The following is a 17,198-nucleotide window of genomic DNA, read 5'->3' as shown; positions in this document are numbered from 1 at the left end:
GAAAGGGAAGGAAGGGATGCAGGGGGAAGCAATAGGTGAGAAGAAGTGAAAGGTCAGAGTGGGGAAAAGAGGAAGCGGGGTGGGGAGGGGGAATTAGTTCACTGGAATGAGAAATCGAAAAGCTTGTCTTGTACACTACCTGCACAGATCACTACACAGTCCATTGAGGTGGAACAAGATAAAACAGGGACAATGCAGAATAAAGTGTAACAGCTACTGAGAAAGTGTAGTGCAGGTAAGCAAAATCATAACGAGGTAGATTGTGAGGTCGAGAATCCACCTTATCATTCTAAGGAACTTTTTAAGGGTGAACTGAAAACCCTGAAAGAAGTAAGTTGTTTTCAAGACAGCAAAAGATCAGTTACATTCAGTGGCCACTTTACTATCTACCTCCTGTATCTAATAAAGAGGCCACTGAGTGTCTTCTGCTGCAGTACCTTATTCTCTTCGAAGTTCAGCGTGTTGTGCGCTCAGCTCACCACTGATGAAACTTGTTTATTCGAGTTGCCGTCACCTTCCTGTCAGCTTGAACTCGGCCGGCTGTTCTCCTCCGACCTCTCTCATTAACGAGGCATTTTCACTCACAGAGCTTCCGCTCTCTGGATGCTTTTTGTTCCTCGCACTGTTCTTATTGCCCCACAGTGATGTAGCTGTTAGTGCGATGCTGTTATAGTTCAGAATGGCAGAGTTCAATTCTGCTGTCATCTGTAAGGAGTCTGTACGTTCTTTTGGAGTGGTCTGGTTGTCTCCCATAGTCCAAAGACCTACCTCTAGGTAGACTAACCGGTCATTGAAAATTGTCCTGTGATTAGGCTGGGGTTAAATCTGGTGTTGCTGGATGGTGCAGCTTGAAGGGCTAGAATCTTAATAAATAAATAACTAAATAGATTTGAATACTGTTGTGCATGAAAATCCCAGGAGATCAGCAGCTTCTGAGATACTCAAACCACCCCGTCTGGCACCAACAGTCATTCTGCTTTCAAAGTCACTTTGATCACATTTCTTCCCCATTCTGATTTTGGTCTGAACAACAACCGAACCTCCTGACCATGTCTGCATGATTTTAATGCATTGAGTTACTGCCACATGATTAGCTGATTAGATACTTACATTGACGAGCAGGAATACCTGATTAAGTGGGCACCTGGTGTAGCCAATAAACATCTGCCTTGTGCTAGTCACTTTGATCAGAATTCATTTCAGTTGCTTTGAGGTTTAATATCTGAGGCATCCATAGAAATGTGTTTGCAAGGTTTATGTAATCACAAAACAATCAGGATCCTTCCCTTTATTAGATAGAATATGTAGTTCATATATTTAGTTTTATTCCTTGGAATATAGGACAGTTAGAGTGAACTGAAAGAAATATTTAAAATTATATCCGGTTTAGATAAGGTTGATGGTAAAGTCTTTTTCCCAACGTAGGGGCATCCCTCCCTCTCCAAGTTCCACCTATCACCTGGTGGTTCTCTCTCCCCTCCCCCCACCTTTCAAATCTGGTCCTCAGCTTTTTTTCTCCAGTCCTACCGAAGAATTTCAGCCCAAAATGTCGACTGTACTTTTTTCCATGGATCCTGCCTGGCCTGCTGAGTTCCTCCAGCATTTTGTGGGCATAGACTTGGTATGAAAAGAGAAAGATTTAAAAGGGAACCAAGGGGCAACTTTTCTTCATGCAGGAAGTGATGAGTATATGAAATACGACCATAAGACATAGGAGCAGAATTAGGCCATTCAGCCCATTGAGTTTGCTTTGCAATTCCATCAGGGCTGATTTTGGATCCCACTCAACCCCATACACTTGCTTTCTCCCCATATCCAATCAGGAAACTATCAACTTTCACCTTAAATATACCCATGGGCTTGGCCTCCACTGCGGTTTGTGGCAGAGCATTCCACAGATTAACTACTTTCTGGCTAAAAAAAAATCCTCATACCTCTGTTTTTAAAAATTGTCCCTCAATTTTCAGGCTGTGCCCTCTTGTTCTAGATCAGGCATGGGCAAACTACGGCCCGGGGGCCATATGCGGCCCGTTAAGCTTTTTAATCCGGCCCGCAGAACTTGATGAAATTATATTAATAAACCTTGTTAAGGTTTTTTCCCCGCAATTCTGGCGTTTTCCCAATAGATGATGCACTCTATATACATCTGTGGCGACCCATTTCCTGGCACATCCGAACTGGCTCACAATTAGCCAACGTTCCGGCTAAGGGAGATAGCCTGCGGGAATTTGCGAGCACAGAGCTTTGGAGCCTCTGCGCCACGGGGGGGCAGGTTGAGGGAGGCTTAAAAGTGAGGCTGGGGATTTCGAATAAAGTTTTTTTCTTCGACTGCAGTTACCGACTCCGTGTCGTAATTTTAGCGCTGCATGTAGCACACCGCTACACATTGACCTTTGTTGAGGTGCAGCGTATTACTCCACATTTGCGCTTTACTCTTTGTTCGGCTCGACCTATTTGTGTGAACAGGCGTTCAGCGTCATGAACATCAACAAAGCCAGCCACAGATCCAAGTTAACTGACCAACACCTCAGATCCATCCTGAGAATCGCCACAACAAAACTAAATCCAGACTTTGATGCGCTGGCTAAAAAGGGAGACCAACAACACTGTTCCCACTGAAATTAAAAATAAGTTTCTTCGTTGTGTTATGTAAAAAATACATTTGAAAATATTTTTTTCAATAAGCCTTACATGTTACATGTCATTTCTGTTAAGTGATGGACATGAGTAGTGTGCAGGTGCACGTACATTCTCAAAATAAAAAATGCGCTCCAGATCAAATAACGCGCTCCGCATACTGGCACGCTGTCGCTGTTCTGTCCTTGTGCTGGTCGTTGTTGAGTTTTGGCACAGGGGACAATTGAATAAGAAGGAGTAGGACAAGTAGACCTGCATCTCCTACCGTTTTTGAAATAAAGACAGGAGGAGAGTGATGATGATAATATCTTGAAGGATAACAGAATTTTCAGTGCTTTAAAATAATAACTGTTACTATTAAAAAAGCTGTATTTTATTCATTTAATTCTCAGTGTTTTAAAAGTCATTTCAATAAATAGCTAAATACCATGGGACTTCAAAGACAGATATTTTGTTGTAATGCATTTGTTCATTTTCAATTGAAATTAAAGCACATGTTTTTAACATATCCCATGATATTTTATTTTCTCTTATGAGGTGTATTACCAAAACACTCCATCCTGGTCCGACCCCCTGTCAAATTTTAGAACCCTTTGTGGCCCACAAGTCAAAGAGTTTGCCCACCCCTGTTCTAGATACTCCCACCATAAGAAACATCCACTCCACATCCATCCTATCTGGTCCTTTCAAAATTTAATAGGTTTCAATGAGATGCACCTGATTCTTCTAAACTCCAGGGAGTGCAGGCCCAAAACTGTTTTCCACCTGCCACTTTTTTGCCCATTCTTCCAACTTGTCTAATCCTGCTGCAGTCATATTGCTTCCTCAGCACTCCTTTACCTATCTTCGTATCATCCTGCTATAGGGTCTCGGCCCAAACCATCGACTGTACTGTTTTTCACAGACGCTGCCTGGCCTGCTGAGTTCATCCAGCGTTTTGTGTGTGTTGTTTGGATTTCTAGCATCTACACATTTTCTTTTGTTCATATCATCCACTTACCCACTGTAAGACCTTTCAATTTGCCTAGCACTTCTTCCTTTGAAATAGCAATGGCATTCACTCCTGCTCTCTGACACTCATGAATCTCTGGTCTATAGCTAGTGTCTTCCAATGTGAAGGCAGACAGAAAGTACATATTTAGTTCATCTGCCATTTCTTTGTCCCCCATTGCTACCTCGCCAGCATCATTTTCCAGTGGTCCAAAATCAACTCTCAACTCCCTTTCATTCTTTATATAACTGAAATAACTTTTAGTATCCTGCTGTATATTATTGGCTAGTTTGTCCTCATGTTTCATCTTTTCCCTCTTATAGCTTTTTAGTTGCCTTTTGTTGGATTTTAAAAGCTTCCCAATCATCTAACTTCCCACTCACTTTTGCTACTTTATTTGCCCTTTCCTTGGCTTTTTTGCAGTCCTTAACTTCCCTCGTCAGCCACGGCTGCCTAACCCTGCCATTGAGAACAACTTCTGTGGGGCATTTCTATCCTGAGCCTTGTGAACTATTCCCAGAAACTTCAGCCACCTCTATTCTGCTGTCCTCCCTGCCGGTATACCCTTCCAATCCACCTGGGCCTATAGCCACATCTTCTCTTGGGCCTTTGTAATTCCCTTTGTTCCATTGCAATATTGATTTATGTGACTTGTGCTTCTCCCTCTCAAACTACAGTACAAATTCAATCATATTATAATCATTGTCTCCTAATGGTTCCTTTACGTTCCGAATAAGATTTGAATTATTACACAACACCCAATCTAAGATAGCCTCTCCCTGAGTAGGCTTGAGCACAGCTGCTCTAAAAAGCCATCTCTCAGGCATTCAACAAATTCCCTCTCTGACGATCCGACACCAACCTGATTTTCCCCAATCCCTTTGAATGTTGAAGTCCTCCATTACAATTTTGTCATTACTCTCATTGCATGACTTTTCCAACTCCCTTTGCAATCTCAACCCCACATCTTTGCTACTATTCGGAGGCTTATATATGATTCCCATAATAGCTTTTATTAACTTTTGCGGTTTCTTAACTCCACCCACAAAGATTCAACATTCTCTGCTCCTGTATCACCTCTTTCTAAAGACGTAATTCCATCTCTTACCAACAAAGCCACACCACTGTCTATGCTTTCTTGTCTGTCCTTTCAATATAAAGTATATCCTTTGATGTTAAGCTCCCGACTATAGCCTTCTTTCAACAACGACTCAGTGAAGCCCATAACGTCATAGCAACCAATCTCTAATTGCACCATGAGTTTGGCTACCTTATTCTGAATGCTACGTACATTTAAATAAAACACCCTCAGTCCTGCATTCTTCACCCTTTTGAATTTTGCCTCTGTGGTACAATTTTACTCTGCTCTGTCTGCATTTGTACTTGATCATTGGCTTGTCCTTCCTTATATTCATGTTACATCCATCATCTGCTTGTAAACCTCCTGGCTCATTCTCAGCTCCTGATTCCCATCCCCCTGCTACATTATTTTAAACCACTCCCAACAGTTCTAGCAAAGCTGCCCGCAAGAATATTGGTCCCCCTCAGATTCAAGTGCAACCCATCCCTTTTGTACAAGTCACACCTGCCTAGAAGAGGTCCCGATTATCCAGAAGTCTGAATCCCTACCCCCTGCCATGCATTTATCTGCCACCTCATTCTATTCCTATCCTCTCCGTCACGTGGCACAGGCAGCAATCCCGAGATTACTATCCTTGAGGTCCTGCTTCTTAGCTTCCTTCCTAACTCCCTATATTCTTTTTTCAGGACCTCCTCCCTTTTTCTACATATGTCGTTGGTACCAGTATGTAGCACAAATTTGGGCTGCTCACCATCCCTTTTCAGGATATTGTGGACACTCTCAGAAACATCACTGACCCTGGCACCTGGGAGGCAAACTACCATCTGTGTTTCCTTTTTACATCCACAGAATTGCCTATCTGTCCCCCTGACTATAGAGTCCTCTATCACTGCTGCCATCCTCTTCAATTCCCTACCCTTCTGAGCCACAGGGCCAGACTCTGTGCCAGAGGCACGGCCGTTGTTGCTTCCCCCAGGTAGGTCATCACCCCAACAGTACTCAAAGTGGAGTAGTTATTGATGAGGGAGACAGCCACATGGGGGCCCTCCTCTATCTGATGTTCCCCCTTCCCTCTCCTGACAGTCACCTAATTATCTGTCTCCTGTAGCCTTGGGGCGACTACTTCCCTGTAACTCTGGTCTATCACTGCTTCACTTTCCCTGACAAGTGAAGGTCATCGAGCTGCAGCTCCAGTTCCCTCACATGGTCTCTAAGGATCTGCATCTTGATGCACCTGGCACAGATGTGGCCATCGGGGAGGCTGGGAGTCTCCTGGAAATCCCACATCTGACCCCCCAGAACAGAACACTGGTCCTGTAGACACACCCCCTATCCTCTCAAGAGTTAAATAAGAAAAAAGAAATAAGGAATGAACTTACCTACTTACCTTACCTCCTTCTGTTCTTGCTGAAGCCCTATTGAGCCAAAGCCTTACTACTCTGACTCAGACCACTCCGATGACGACTACTCCCATGATGACTGTTCCTCTAGGCCATACCCCTCTTTTATAGACTGGGTTTTTAAAGCTCTTTATCAGAGCTGTGAGATGGCATCAGAAAGGATTTGGCAAGTGTGGATTGGGATGGGTTGTTTTCTGGCCGAGGTGTACTTGGTAAGTGGGTGGACTTCAAAAGTGAAATTTTGAGAGCACAAAGCTTGTATGTGCATATCAGAATAAACAGGAAGGATAACAGGTTTAGGGAATCTTGGTTTTTGAGAGATGTTGAGGCCTGGTTAAGAAAAAAAGGAGGTGCATAGCAGGTATAAGCAGGTAGGAACAAATGAGGTACTTGAGGAGTATAAGAAATGCAAGGAAACATGACAGGAAGAAATCAGGAGGGCTAAAAGAAGGCATAAGGTTGCTCTAGCAGACAAGGTGAAGCAGAATCCTAAGGGCTTCTACAGATATGTTAAGAACAAAAGGATTACAAAGAACAAAATTGGTTCTCTGGCAGATCAGAATGGTAATCTTTGCATGGAGCCAAAAGTGATGGGGGAGATCTTAAATGGATTTTTTGCATCTGTATTTACTTAGGAAATGGGGACGATATTGATAGATGTGCATCAGGGGCTCTCTGCAGATTACAGAGGAGAAGGTGCTTGCTGTCTTGAGGGTAGACAAATCCCCAGGAAATGACAAGGTGTCCCCTTGGACCATATGGGAGGCAAGTGCAGAAATTGCAAGGGCTCTAGCAGAGATATTTAAATCATCCTTAGTGACTGGTGAGGTACTGGAGGATTGGAGGACAGCTCATGTTGTCTGCTCTTTATGAAAGGCTCTAAAAATAAACTAGGAAATGATGGGCCAGTGAGCCTGACTTCAACAGTGCGAACATTACTGGAGAGTGTTCTAAAGGACCCGATGTAAGAGTATTTGGATAGACATGGACTGATAAAGAATAGTGTTGGTAAGAAAGAATGACAGTGAAAAAAACAATGAATTCAAATGAGTTGAGGACAGTCGAGGCAAACAAATTAATTGTCTTTGTTCTTGCCGCATGCTTTGGGATGGATGTTGCTATTTTGAGTAGGTACTCTGGTCTCAGTTTTGAGGGCATGATCAATGTCTTAAGGTAGACACAATAATGCTCCAGGTAATCTGCTGGACTAGATATCATTTCCAAATAAGTTACTTGTTTGTTTGGATGTAACATGCAGGTTTATCAATGTTGGGGTTGGTGCCTGATTGAGAACAAAGAGGCATTAATAGTCGACTGTCACTTGCTGGGAAGAGGGCAATAAGTGGATGATAGCCTGGAGCAGAGCCAATAACAAAGTGTAAAAGGTCAGGCACATGACCTGTGGCCAATGACACTGGAATGCAATAGTTGAATTGAAAAGAAATGGATATAAAAGTGAAAACTTTGTGTATGCTGGCAGCAGTAACCTCAAAGAACAATTATAAAGAACAGATATAAGATATAAGTGTGAGTGACCCTGCATGGAACATGTGGTGAGTGAATCAGGATTACGAGAAATACAAACACAAGGAAATCTGCAGATGCTGGAAATTCAAGCAACACACACAAAATGCTGGTGGAACACAGCAGGCCAGGCAGCATCTATAGGGAGAAGCGCTGTCGACTTTTCGAGCCCAGACCCTTTGTCCCAGCCTGCTGCGTTCCACCAGCATTTTGTGTGTGCTACGAGAAATACCTTTGCCTGGGTAATACCTTTGCTATTCTTTGACTATTCAGGAAAGTCAAGGATACTTAGTGCATGTGCACACAAGGTATTCAGTGTACTAATTCATGTACATGTTTGTTTAAACAATAAAGGTACTTGTCAGTAAGACCTCTCTGTGTCTCTCTGATCATTATTAAAATATTCAGCATGGCATTGTGCATGGCAGGGCATGTCAAACCAATCTTATAGAGTTTTTCGAGGACGTCACCAGGGAAGTTGATGAAGGTAAGGCAGTGAATGTTGTCTACACAAACAAGGCATTCGACAAGTTCCTGTATGGGAGGTTGGTCAAGGAGGTTCGGTCGCTCGGCATTCAAGATAGGGTAGCAAATTGGATTAGACATTGATTTTGCAGGAGAAGCCAAAGAGTGGTACTAAATGCTTGCCTCTCTGACTGGAGTTTGTTTCTAGTGGAGAGCCACAGGGACTGGTGCTGGATCCGCTGTTGTTTGTCATCTAGATCAGTGATCTGGATGATAATGTGATTAACTGGATCAGCAAATTTGCAGATGACACAAGATACAATGGACAGCGAAGAAGACTATCAAAGCTCACAGTGGAATCTGGACAGCTGGAAAACTGGACTGAAAAATGGCAGATGGAATTCAATGCAGGCAGGTGTAAGGTATTGCATTTTGGGAGGACCAACTAGAATATGTCTTACACATTGAGCGGTAAGGCTCAGAGGAGTGTGGTAGAACAAAGGGATCTGGGAAAACAATACATTGACAGTAACGCCACAGGTAGATGGGGTCATTAAGAAAGCTTTTGACTCTTTTGCCTTCATATATCAAATTACTGAGTACAGGAGATGTAATGTGATGTTATGTTAAAGCTGTATGAGATATTGGTGAGATGTAATTTGTGTACAGTTTTGATCACCCACCTACAGGGAAGATGCAAATGAGATTGAAAGAATACAGAGAATACTTAACAAGGATTTGCCAGGACTGGAGGACCTGATACAGAGAGAATGAAAGTGAGCAAGAAAAAGAAAGGTGTGAAAGAGCGAAGGAATGTGAAAAAGAAAAGTGCAGGATAAAGAGAGAGAAACAAGTTGGGATTGAGAGAGAAGAAAGGATTGAAGCAGATCCAACAGCTGTCAGAACCACTTCCTGAAAACTCGGAGACAACTCTATATCCACCATGGAGGAGGCCACAGAATCTGAGATTGTTTTCGCAGTTACAATCTCACCTGCCAAGCAAAGTGATCCCCCTTGTCAGGAAAGGCGTTTACCCACAGGAGTATGAAATTCTCCACAGTGATTAAATCATTAGACCTGAATGAGACAATTTAAAATTTTTGTTGCTGTAAATGTCTATAGGATTTGTATTATATAGTACACAGTGTATATAGTGGTGATACATTCCATATTGAGTTGTAGGGTGTTTATAAGGAGGACTGTTGTGCATTTAATGTTTCAGTAGTATTTAAGAAATATTGTAAATGTATTGTTTGATTAAGCATTCTTGTTCATTTAAATAGTTTGTTACATATTATATGTAAAACTAAGTGAACTGAATATGTCATTACGCTACCACATCACATGTGCACATCTTGCTTTAAAAAGGAACGTACATGAGTTATCTTCCGGCTCCCTTGTCTTTCTTTCAAATAGTTTCATGTTTTGGAGTTACAAACCATAACAGGAAGTGGTTTATTGACCAATTATTGAGAAGTTCACACTATAGGGAGGACAAAATCGGCAGTCACAGGCAGAGGCTTTTACCAGTGCTATTAAAGGGTATTTCACATATTTATACTACGAGAACATACTGTCAATGTTACTATGACAGCACAAAATGTCACCCGTGCACAAAACCCCAACACTATGTTCCTGACCCCTGGCGAGGACGATGGGGGAAAGCCAAAGATTCCTGTTCCTGTCTGCTGTTCTGTAAAGTCTGTGGCAAACGGCTGTCTGTGGACAGGACATGGGAAGCAATGGTGTGGGACTTCATTCTTGTGAACCAAACAAACAACCAGGGAATGTTTTCAGTAGGTGACCTATGAGCTACCAGAAGGCCACTAACACCAGAGAAAAGGTCTGTGTGCTCATGGCCTCTGGAAAGGTGGCAAGGGTGATGGCCTTACTTGGAGGCAGCAAAAAAAGGAGGAAAATGCTGGGCATAAATGAACAGTTAAGAGTGATGAGTAAATTAATGCAAATAACTACTTGTTACCACCCCACAGACCTTTCTATCCTCCAATATGCTTCCCAAAACCTCTCTTTTTGACTTGAGTTTTCAATCATCTATAATTTGTCTCTTCTCTAAGGATGAGAGGTAGAAATTGAGAGGAAGTTAATGGTAATTAACTTCGGACCGGAAGAGATATACCCTAGGTTACTGTGGAAGGTGAGGGAGGAGATTGCTGAGCCTCTCCTCTCAGTCATTCTATAAAATGAATTTGAACAGTATTTCAAAGATACCAAACTAAAACCTGTTGAGAACTCATACTGGAGCAAAGATAACATCTGTGGGAATGACATTCGTCCCATGAAATACAACAACCAGCAAGCCACATTGAGCTTGTATGTGGCTAAAATGGGAGGACAGGCATTGTGGGGGCTTGATTGGCTGAGACAAAGCCAATTTGATTGGAGATCCAGCCAACATTTGCATGCCACATCCCTGGCAATGAAGCCAACGAGAAGCGAAGTAAGAAAGTTACAGGATGATGCCACAGCTGGATGTGGAATCAAGGATTCATTGCTTGGCAAGGATGCCATTGGAAAACTCAAACATATCAAGGGTAAAATAGTGTTAAATGATAATTCTTCACTCAAGATTTGCAAAGCCCCTCCAGTTGCTTATACCATCCATAATAAAACAGCCAATGAGTTAGATTGCATGGAGACTGGAAGAATTCTTTCTAAGGTTGAGTGGAGCCCATTGGCAATGTCAGTGGTCTCAGTAGCCAAGAAGAATGGGTCTTTCAGAATTTGTAGTGATTTTAAAGTTACAATGAGCCCAGTGAGCCAAGTAGATCAATACCCTCTGCCCAGGATAGAGAATATATTTGCAAACCCTTCTGGAGGAAAACACTTCAGCAAAGTGGACTTAGCTAAGGCCTATTTAAATATTGAGGTGGAAGAAGAGTCCAAAATGTTTCTCGCCACAGACATTCGCAAAGGGCTTTAGTGTTATAATAGGCTTAATTCTGGAATAGTGTCTGCATCTGTACTCTGGCAGAAAGCTATGGACCAGGTCCCATAGGGCTACCCAGGCACCCAGTGTTACCTGGATGACATGACTGTTACTGGTCAGGATGACAAAGAACATCTACAAAAACTCAGAACAGAGTAAAAATGTTAGAAAATTATGGGCTCAGAGCACAATGTGACAAGTGTGAACTCTTTAACCCAAGCATCACTTACTGTGGCCACACCCTCAACACACAAAAATTATACAAGTGTGTAGAGAAAATTCATGCAATGGTTGATGTCCCAAGGCCAAAGGACATGTCACAGTTGTGATCCCTTTTAGGTTTTGTCAATTACTATAACAGGTTCCTGCCAACCCGGTTACGGTGCTCCACCCCTTGAACTCATTATTGCAGATCGGGAAGAAATGGCAACGGACAAAGCAGTGTGAGATGGCTTTCAAAAAGGAAAATGAAATGGTGACATCAAACTCTGTTCTCACATATCATGATCCACGTTGTCCAGTGAAACTTGCCTGTGATGCCTCACCTTATGCAGTCATGTCATGTGTTATGAGTTATGGAAGTGAATGCATTTGCATCATGATCCCTTACCACTGCAGAGAAAAATTACACACAAATTGACAGAAAAGCCTTGAGTCTGGTTTGGGGTGTAAAACATTGCAACCAGTACTTGTATAGGAGATAATTTACTCTCGTTACTGATTATCAACCACTAGTGTCCATTTTCAGTCCACAGAAGGGTGTTTCACTAACAGCAGCAACACAATTACAGAGCTGGACTCTGATTCTTGGAGGACATAATTAAAAGATTGAATTCAAGAGGACAACTAATCATGGAAATGTTGATGGATTGGCCCATTTACCCTTGGGAAAGGAAACACTGGAATAATTTACGGAAAAAAAAGACACTTCGCTGGATGTGCTCTCCTCAAAGTAAATCAAAAGTCTCCCAAAGGGCAACCAGAAAAGATCGCACACTGTCTCAGGTCTACATGGCCACCAAAAGCAGCTTGAATGTGCAATAGAATCTCCAGTTTCCTCATTGTCACCAGTGCCGAGGTGAACCTGCACTTGATGGATTTGTGAGGATTTGTGTACCTTCCAAGCTGAGAGCTGAAGTGTTGGCGGAGCCACGTGCTGGTCACCAAGGCGTGGATTAAAATGAAAGCATGGGCTCAAAACTTTGTCAGGTGACCTGGGATAGATCAGCAGATCGAGCAGCTTGCCAGGCACTGCGCAGGATACTGACATGTCCAGGAGATGCCAAGAGCAGTGCCTCTCCATCCTTGGGAATGCTCTGCATTGCTCTGGCAAAGTATTCATGTGGATTTTACAGGACTATTCATGGGCACACATTTCTTGGTGGTAGTAGATACAGCTATGAGGTGGCCAAAACTATTCCTAGTAGCCTCCACTACAGCCTTGCCCACTGTTGATGCGTTGAGAACCCTCTTTACAAGGACTGGTGTTCCAGAACATTTAATCTGTGACAATGGACCACAGTTTGTGATGGAACAGTTTCAGTCATTCCTGAAAACTAATGGAATAATATATATTACATCTACACCAAAAGTTTTGTTCAGAGCCTAAACGATGCACTGTGAGCAGTGTCAGCAGAACACACTAGAGTAACACTTGCCAGTTTCTTCCTTGCATATCACAATGCAGCACACCGATAGCTCACCAGCTATGCTGTTCCCGGGTCATCCTTTGGATCATGCTTGGATCTCCTCAAACCCATTCCCAGAAGGAAGATGCAGGACAAACAGCTGAGGCAAATTGAAGGCTCCTCAAACAAGGAGGTTCAATGTTTCACTCCTGGACAAGCGGTCCTGGTGAGGGACTACTGAGGTGATCAGAAGTGGGTAACTAAGAAAGATTAAGGTCAGAACTAGACTGCTCTCCCACGCAGTGAAGGTTACATCTGATACCATCTGGAGGTGACACATCAATCATTTGAGTACAACAGAGTCAATTGTTGAATACGAACAGTAGTTACCATTGTCAGAACCACATCCTGCATTCTCAGAGTCAACTCTTACAGTTAGGATGCATTCTATTGAGTTGGAGTTTATATCTCAGTAACATTTGAGTAACCTTGTATATAAATTGTTTGATAAAGCATTATTGTTCATTTAAATAATTCATTATGGGTTACATGTATCAATATCTGAATTTCATACGTCATCATGATATGTACATGCCTCACTTAAAGTTAACCACAAAATTACTCACATTTCCGACACCCGTGGCTTCCTTTGAATTAGTTTAATGTTTTGAAATTACAAAACATAACAATTGCACTAACCGCCATGCTACCGTGGTGACCAATCCGGGTGCTTGATGGTTGTTGTGGATTCAAAGCGCCATTAGGGCTTGTACCTGTGCCATATCATTTCATGACTCTATCTAATATCTCCTTCTTCACCCATCTTGAGATCCACCTCAAGCCATTTTGCTGCATTAAATACTGAATAAATAATATTCCTTTTTTTTGGCACAATTTGCGTATTTTTGTAATCTATAGTAATTATGTCTTTGTACTGTTCTGCTACCGCAAAACAACAAGTTACACATTATTTGTCAGCGATAATAACTCTGATTCCGATTTCCGAAGAGCTAGAATACACTCAGTGGCCACTATATTAGGTACACACCTGTACGTTAACACAAATATCTAATCAGCATATCGTGTGGCAGGAACTCAATGCATAAAAGCATGCAGATGTGGTCAAAAGGCTCATTTGTTGTTCAGACCAAACATCAAAATGGATAGGAAATGTGATCTAAGTGACTTTGACCATGGAATGATTGTTGGTGTCAGACAGGGGGATTTGAGTATCTCAGAAGCTGCTGATCTCCTGGGATTTACGTACACAACCTTCTCTAGAATTTACAGAGAATGGTGTGAAAAACAAAAAAAAACAACCAGTTAGCGGCAGTTTTCGTTAGTGAGAGAGGTCAATGGAGAATGGCCACATTGGTTCAAGTTGACAGAAAGGTGAAAGTAACTCAAATAATCATGTGTTACAACAGTGGTGTGCAGAAGAGCATCTCTGAATGCACAACATGTCAAACCTTGAAGTGGATGGGCTACAGCAGCAGAAGATCATGAATATATAATAATTGTCTTTGTACTATAGTGCTGTGATAAAATAACAAATTTACGCCATGTACATCAGTTATAATAAATCGGGATCTGATTTTGAGTTTCAAAGTGCCTAGGGAAAATGAGTTTTCAGATGGAATATTTGCTGTTACTTCTAATTGCAACAGGTACAGTAAAGATCAGATTCAACAAGTTTAATATCCCCTTAACATCTTAAAATCATATCCTACCAGCCTGTAAGTAAAGATTGCTCTACACATTGAAGAGGTACGATAGCCCAACACATATAAAAACAAACAAACAAATATAATGAACATACAGATATGAAACACTAGATATTGCTACCCTTACATTTTGTGCATAAACACATTTGTTTGGCATTAATAGCAATGATTTAAGAGCATTTGTTAAAATTAGAAAGCATGCAAATCTGGAAAGACACAGAAATGCCTGAATCTGTTTGCCCAGCCTAGTTTTAAAGAGAAAGGTCCAAAGAGGAAGGAGGGAAAAGGAGGAGAGAGAGAGAGGGGAGGGGGAGAGTGGAGGGGGTGAGAGGGAGAGAGAGGAGGGAGAAGAGAGAAAAGGGGCAACAAAGAATCAAGTAAAAGAGAAAGAAAATGGAGAGAAAAGAGGTGTGAGTGAGGGAAGGTGGTAAGAGAGAGAGAAGAAAGCAAGTGAGAGAAGGGGTAAGAGGGAAGGGGAAGAGAGAGAAGATTGCAAGAGGGAGAGAAGGGGGTGAGAGAGAGAAAGAGGCCAGAGAGAGAATGGGGCCAGAAAGAGAAGAGTACAGAGTGAGAAAGACAAAGAATGAGAGGAAGTGAGAAGGAGAGCGAGTGGGCCACACAATACCAGAGTAGTTGGTACCACTACCACACCGAGCGTCAGGTTTGATTGACCGCTGGTGCTCTCTGTGTGGAGCACACACGTCTGCCTATGACTGCATGTGCTTTCTCTGGGTGCTCCAGTTTCCTCCCAAAGCCCAATGATGCATTGCCAGGTTATTTGTCAAATGTACATAGCTCCCTAATGAAGGGAAACAAGAGAGCAGTTGATAGAGATTTGAGAGGACAAGGTCACAGGAAATAAGAAGGGGAAAGCAACTGCTTGGAATGATCATTGGGGCATAGTCTCAATGGGCTGAATAGCCCCCTTCTCTGAAATATGACAAAAAGAAAGAGTGAAAGAATGAGTAAATAAAATGGTGAAGGAGGAGGAGAAGATTTAAGATTCAAGGTAGTTTATGGTCATTCTTCTGTACACAAGTGTAAAGAAGGAAATGATTGTTGCTCCAGATCCAATGCAGCATAAAATTCATAAAGGGGAAAGCGGAAGGAAAGAGAGAGCGAAAGGAATGGTAAGTGGGTGAGAAAGAGAGGGAGAAATGATAAGAAAACAAGAAAACTGTATTTGTATGTATGGAGGCTCTGAAGGATCAAGTTGGAGAAACAGAGACAGAGAGAGAGAGAGAGTGTGAGAGAGAGAGAGGATGTAAGGGAGAGAGAGAAAGGGGGAGGGAGAGGGTGGAGGGAGAGAAACTAATGGATGATGATATATAATCTTCTGTAGTTCCAAAACATCCAAAATTGTCATTATGTTGTAATGAAGAGAGGATTCCAGTTTGGATTTAAACAGCTCTAACACACCATCTTCATGTCAAGCATTTGGTTCATACAGCAACAACAACCTTCATTTACACTGCAGCTTTGACATAGCAAAATTTAACAGTCAACTTGCAGGAATATTAGCTCCCGCTGCCCCAGGGTTTGGACTCTCCCTCCACCATAAACCTGTCTGCACCCTAAAGACTTTTTTGCTTTGCTGTTTGTCTGAAGAGGAGAGCTAGAACTTGGGGAGGAGTCAATGGGGATGCAGAGAATTGACTCTGAGGGTGAGAGTAGCATTACTGCAAATATGGGTGCCTGATGTTGGTGTGGATTCAGTGAGCTAAAGGGGCCTGTACCTGTGCCATATCATTCCATGGTTCCAACTCTATGACTCTAATATCTCCTTGAGGTCTTGAGATCCACCTCAAGCCATTTTGCTGTGTTACAGATGCTACATAAATAGAAGTTGCTGTTCCTTAGGGTTTCTTTTAAGTAGATTGGAATGGGAAGAGAACCTTTGTCATTATTTCTACAACTTCATTAACAAGGTCACATAATTACCTCAACTAGATAAAGTTTACTGTGTCTGTATATCACTTTTACAGGGAACATTTCTGTCACTAGCGTAATGAATGACAGAGGCATTTGTTCCCCAGGGGTTAGTGTTTATATTTAGAATTCCAAGCCTAGATCAAATTTGTTCTCTTAAAACACCAGAAACAAAGGTTAACAGATTGCTGGTCAGGGTGATAGATTGACGGTCAGAATTGACAAGAATTGCTGACTAGTATATACATCATACACACAGCGTATTGCAAACAGGAGCAGATCTGTGTCTAACTATCGCATTGCCTTCACTGGGATATTACTTTATAGATCAATGTTTAACAGGCTGCAAGTTTGCAGTTTTGATTCAAGTCACTGTGAACATTATGAAAATAAGTCCCATAATTTTTGTTTCACATGACACAACACTTCTCTGCAGTATGCTTGAAGTCTTCCAAGGTGGCTTGGGCCTTGTCCTTCAAGCTGTCAATGTCGAGGTTCTGAATGTTGCTGAGCTGTCCCATCAAGGAGTCCTTCTCAGCTTCTTCCTCATTGTCCTGTTCAATCATCTTGGCCAGCTCCTTTGGCAGTTCCACCTCGCCACCAGCCAGCTGGATCTGGCTCTCATCTATTTCACTCTGGTGGAAAGAAATCGTTGATTGAAACTTTTATACCCCCTCTGAAACCTGGCTGATTATACATCAAGTCAAAGTCAGAACTTATCAAAGCACTTACATAGCACCATAGGCTACCTAGAGATTCATTTTCTTGCAGGCATTTACAGAAAAGTAAAGAAATACAATAGAATTCATGAAAAACTGTACATAAACAGAGACTGAAACAACAAACGTACAAAAGAAGTCAAACCGTGCAAA

General features: G+C 42.1%; 1 protein-coding gene across 1 annotated transcript in view; it reads right to left on the bottom strand.

Annotated features, from left to right (window-relative positions):
* Positions 1 to 13,378: 13,378 nt before the first annotated feature.
* Positions 13,379 to 17,198, bottom strand: part of LOC132379255 (complexin-3-like) — a 28,498-nt gene continuing 24,678 nt past the window's right edge. The window contains exon 3 of the mRNA XM_059946957.1: positions 13,379 to 16,961. Within this exon, the coding sequence (XP_059802940.1) occupies positions 16,737 to 16,961 (225 nt within the window). The 3' untranslated portion in view covers positions 13,379 to 16,736. The remainder of the gene's footprint in view (positions 16,962 to 17,198) is intronic.

Source organism: Hypanus sabinus, chromosome 21 (genome assembly GCF_030144855.1).
Source record: "Hypanus sabinus isolate sHypSab1 chromosome 21, sHypSab1.hap1, whole genome shotgun sequence".
Classification (NCBI taxonomy): Eukaryota; Metazoa; Chordata; class Chondrichthyes; order Myliobatiformes; family Dasyatidae; genus Hypanus; species Hypanus sabinus.
Note: the sequence above shows the minus strand (reverse complement) of the source record. Positions and strands in the feature narration are given on the sequence as shown.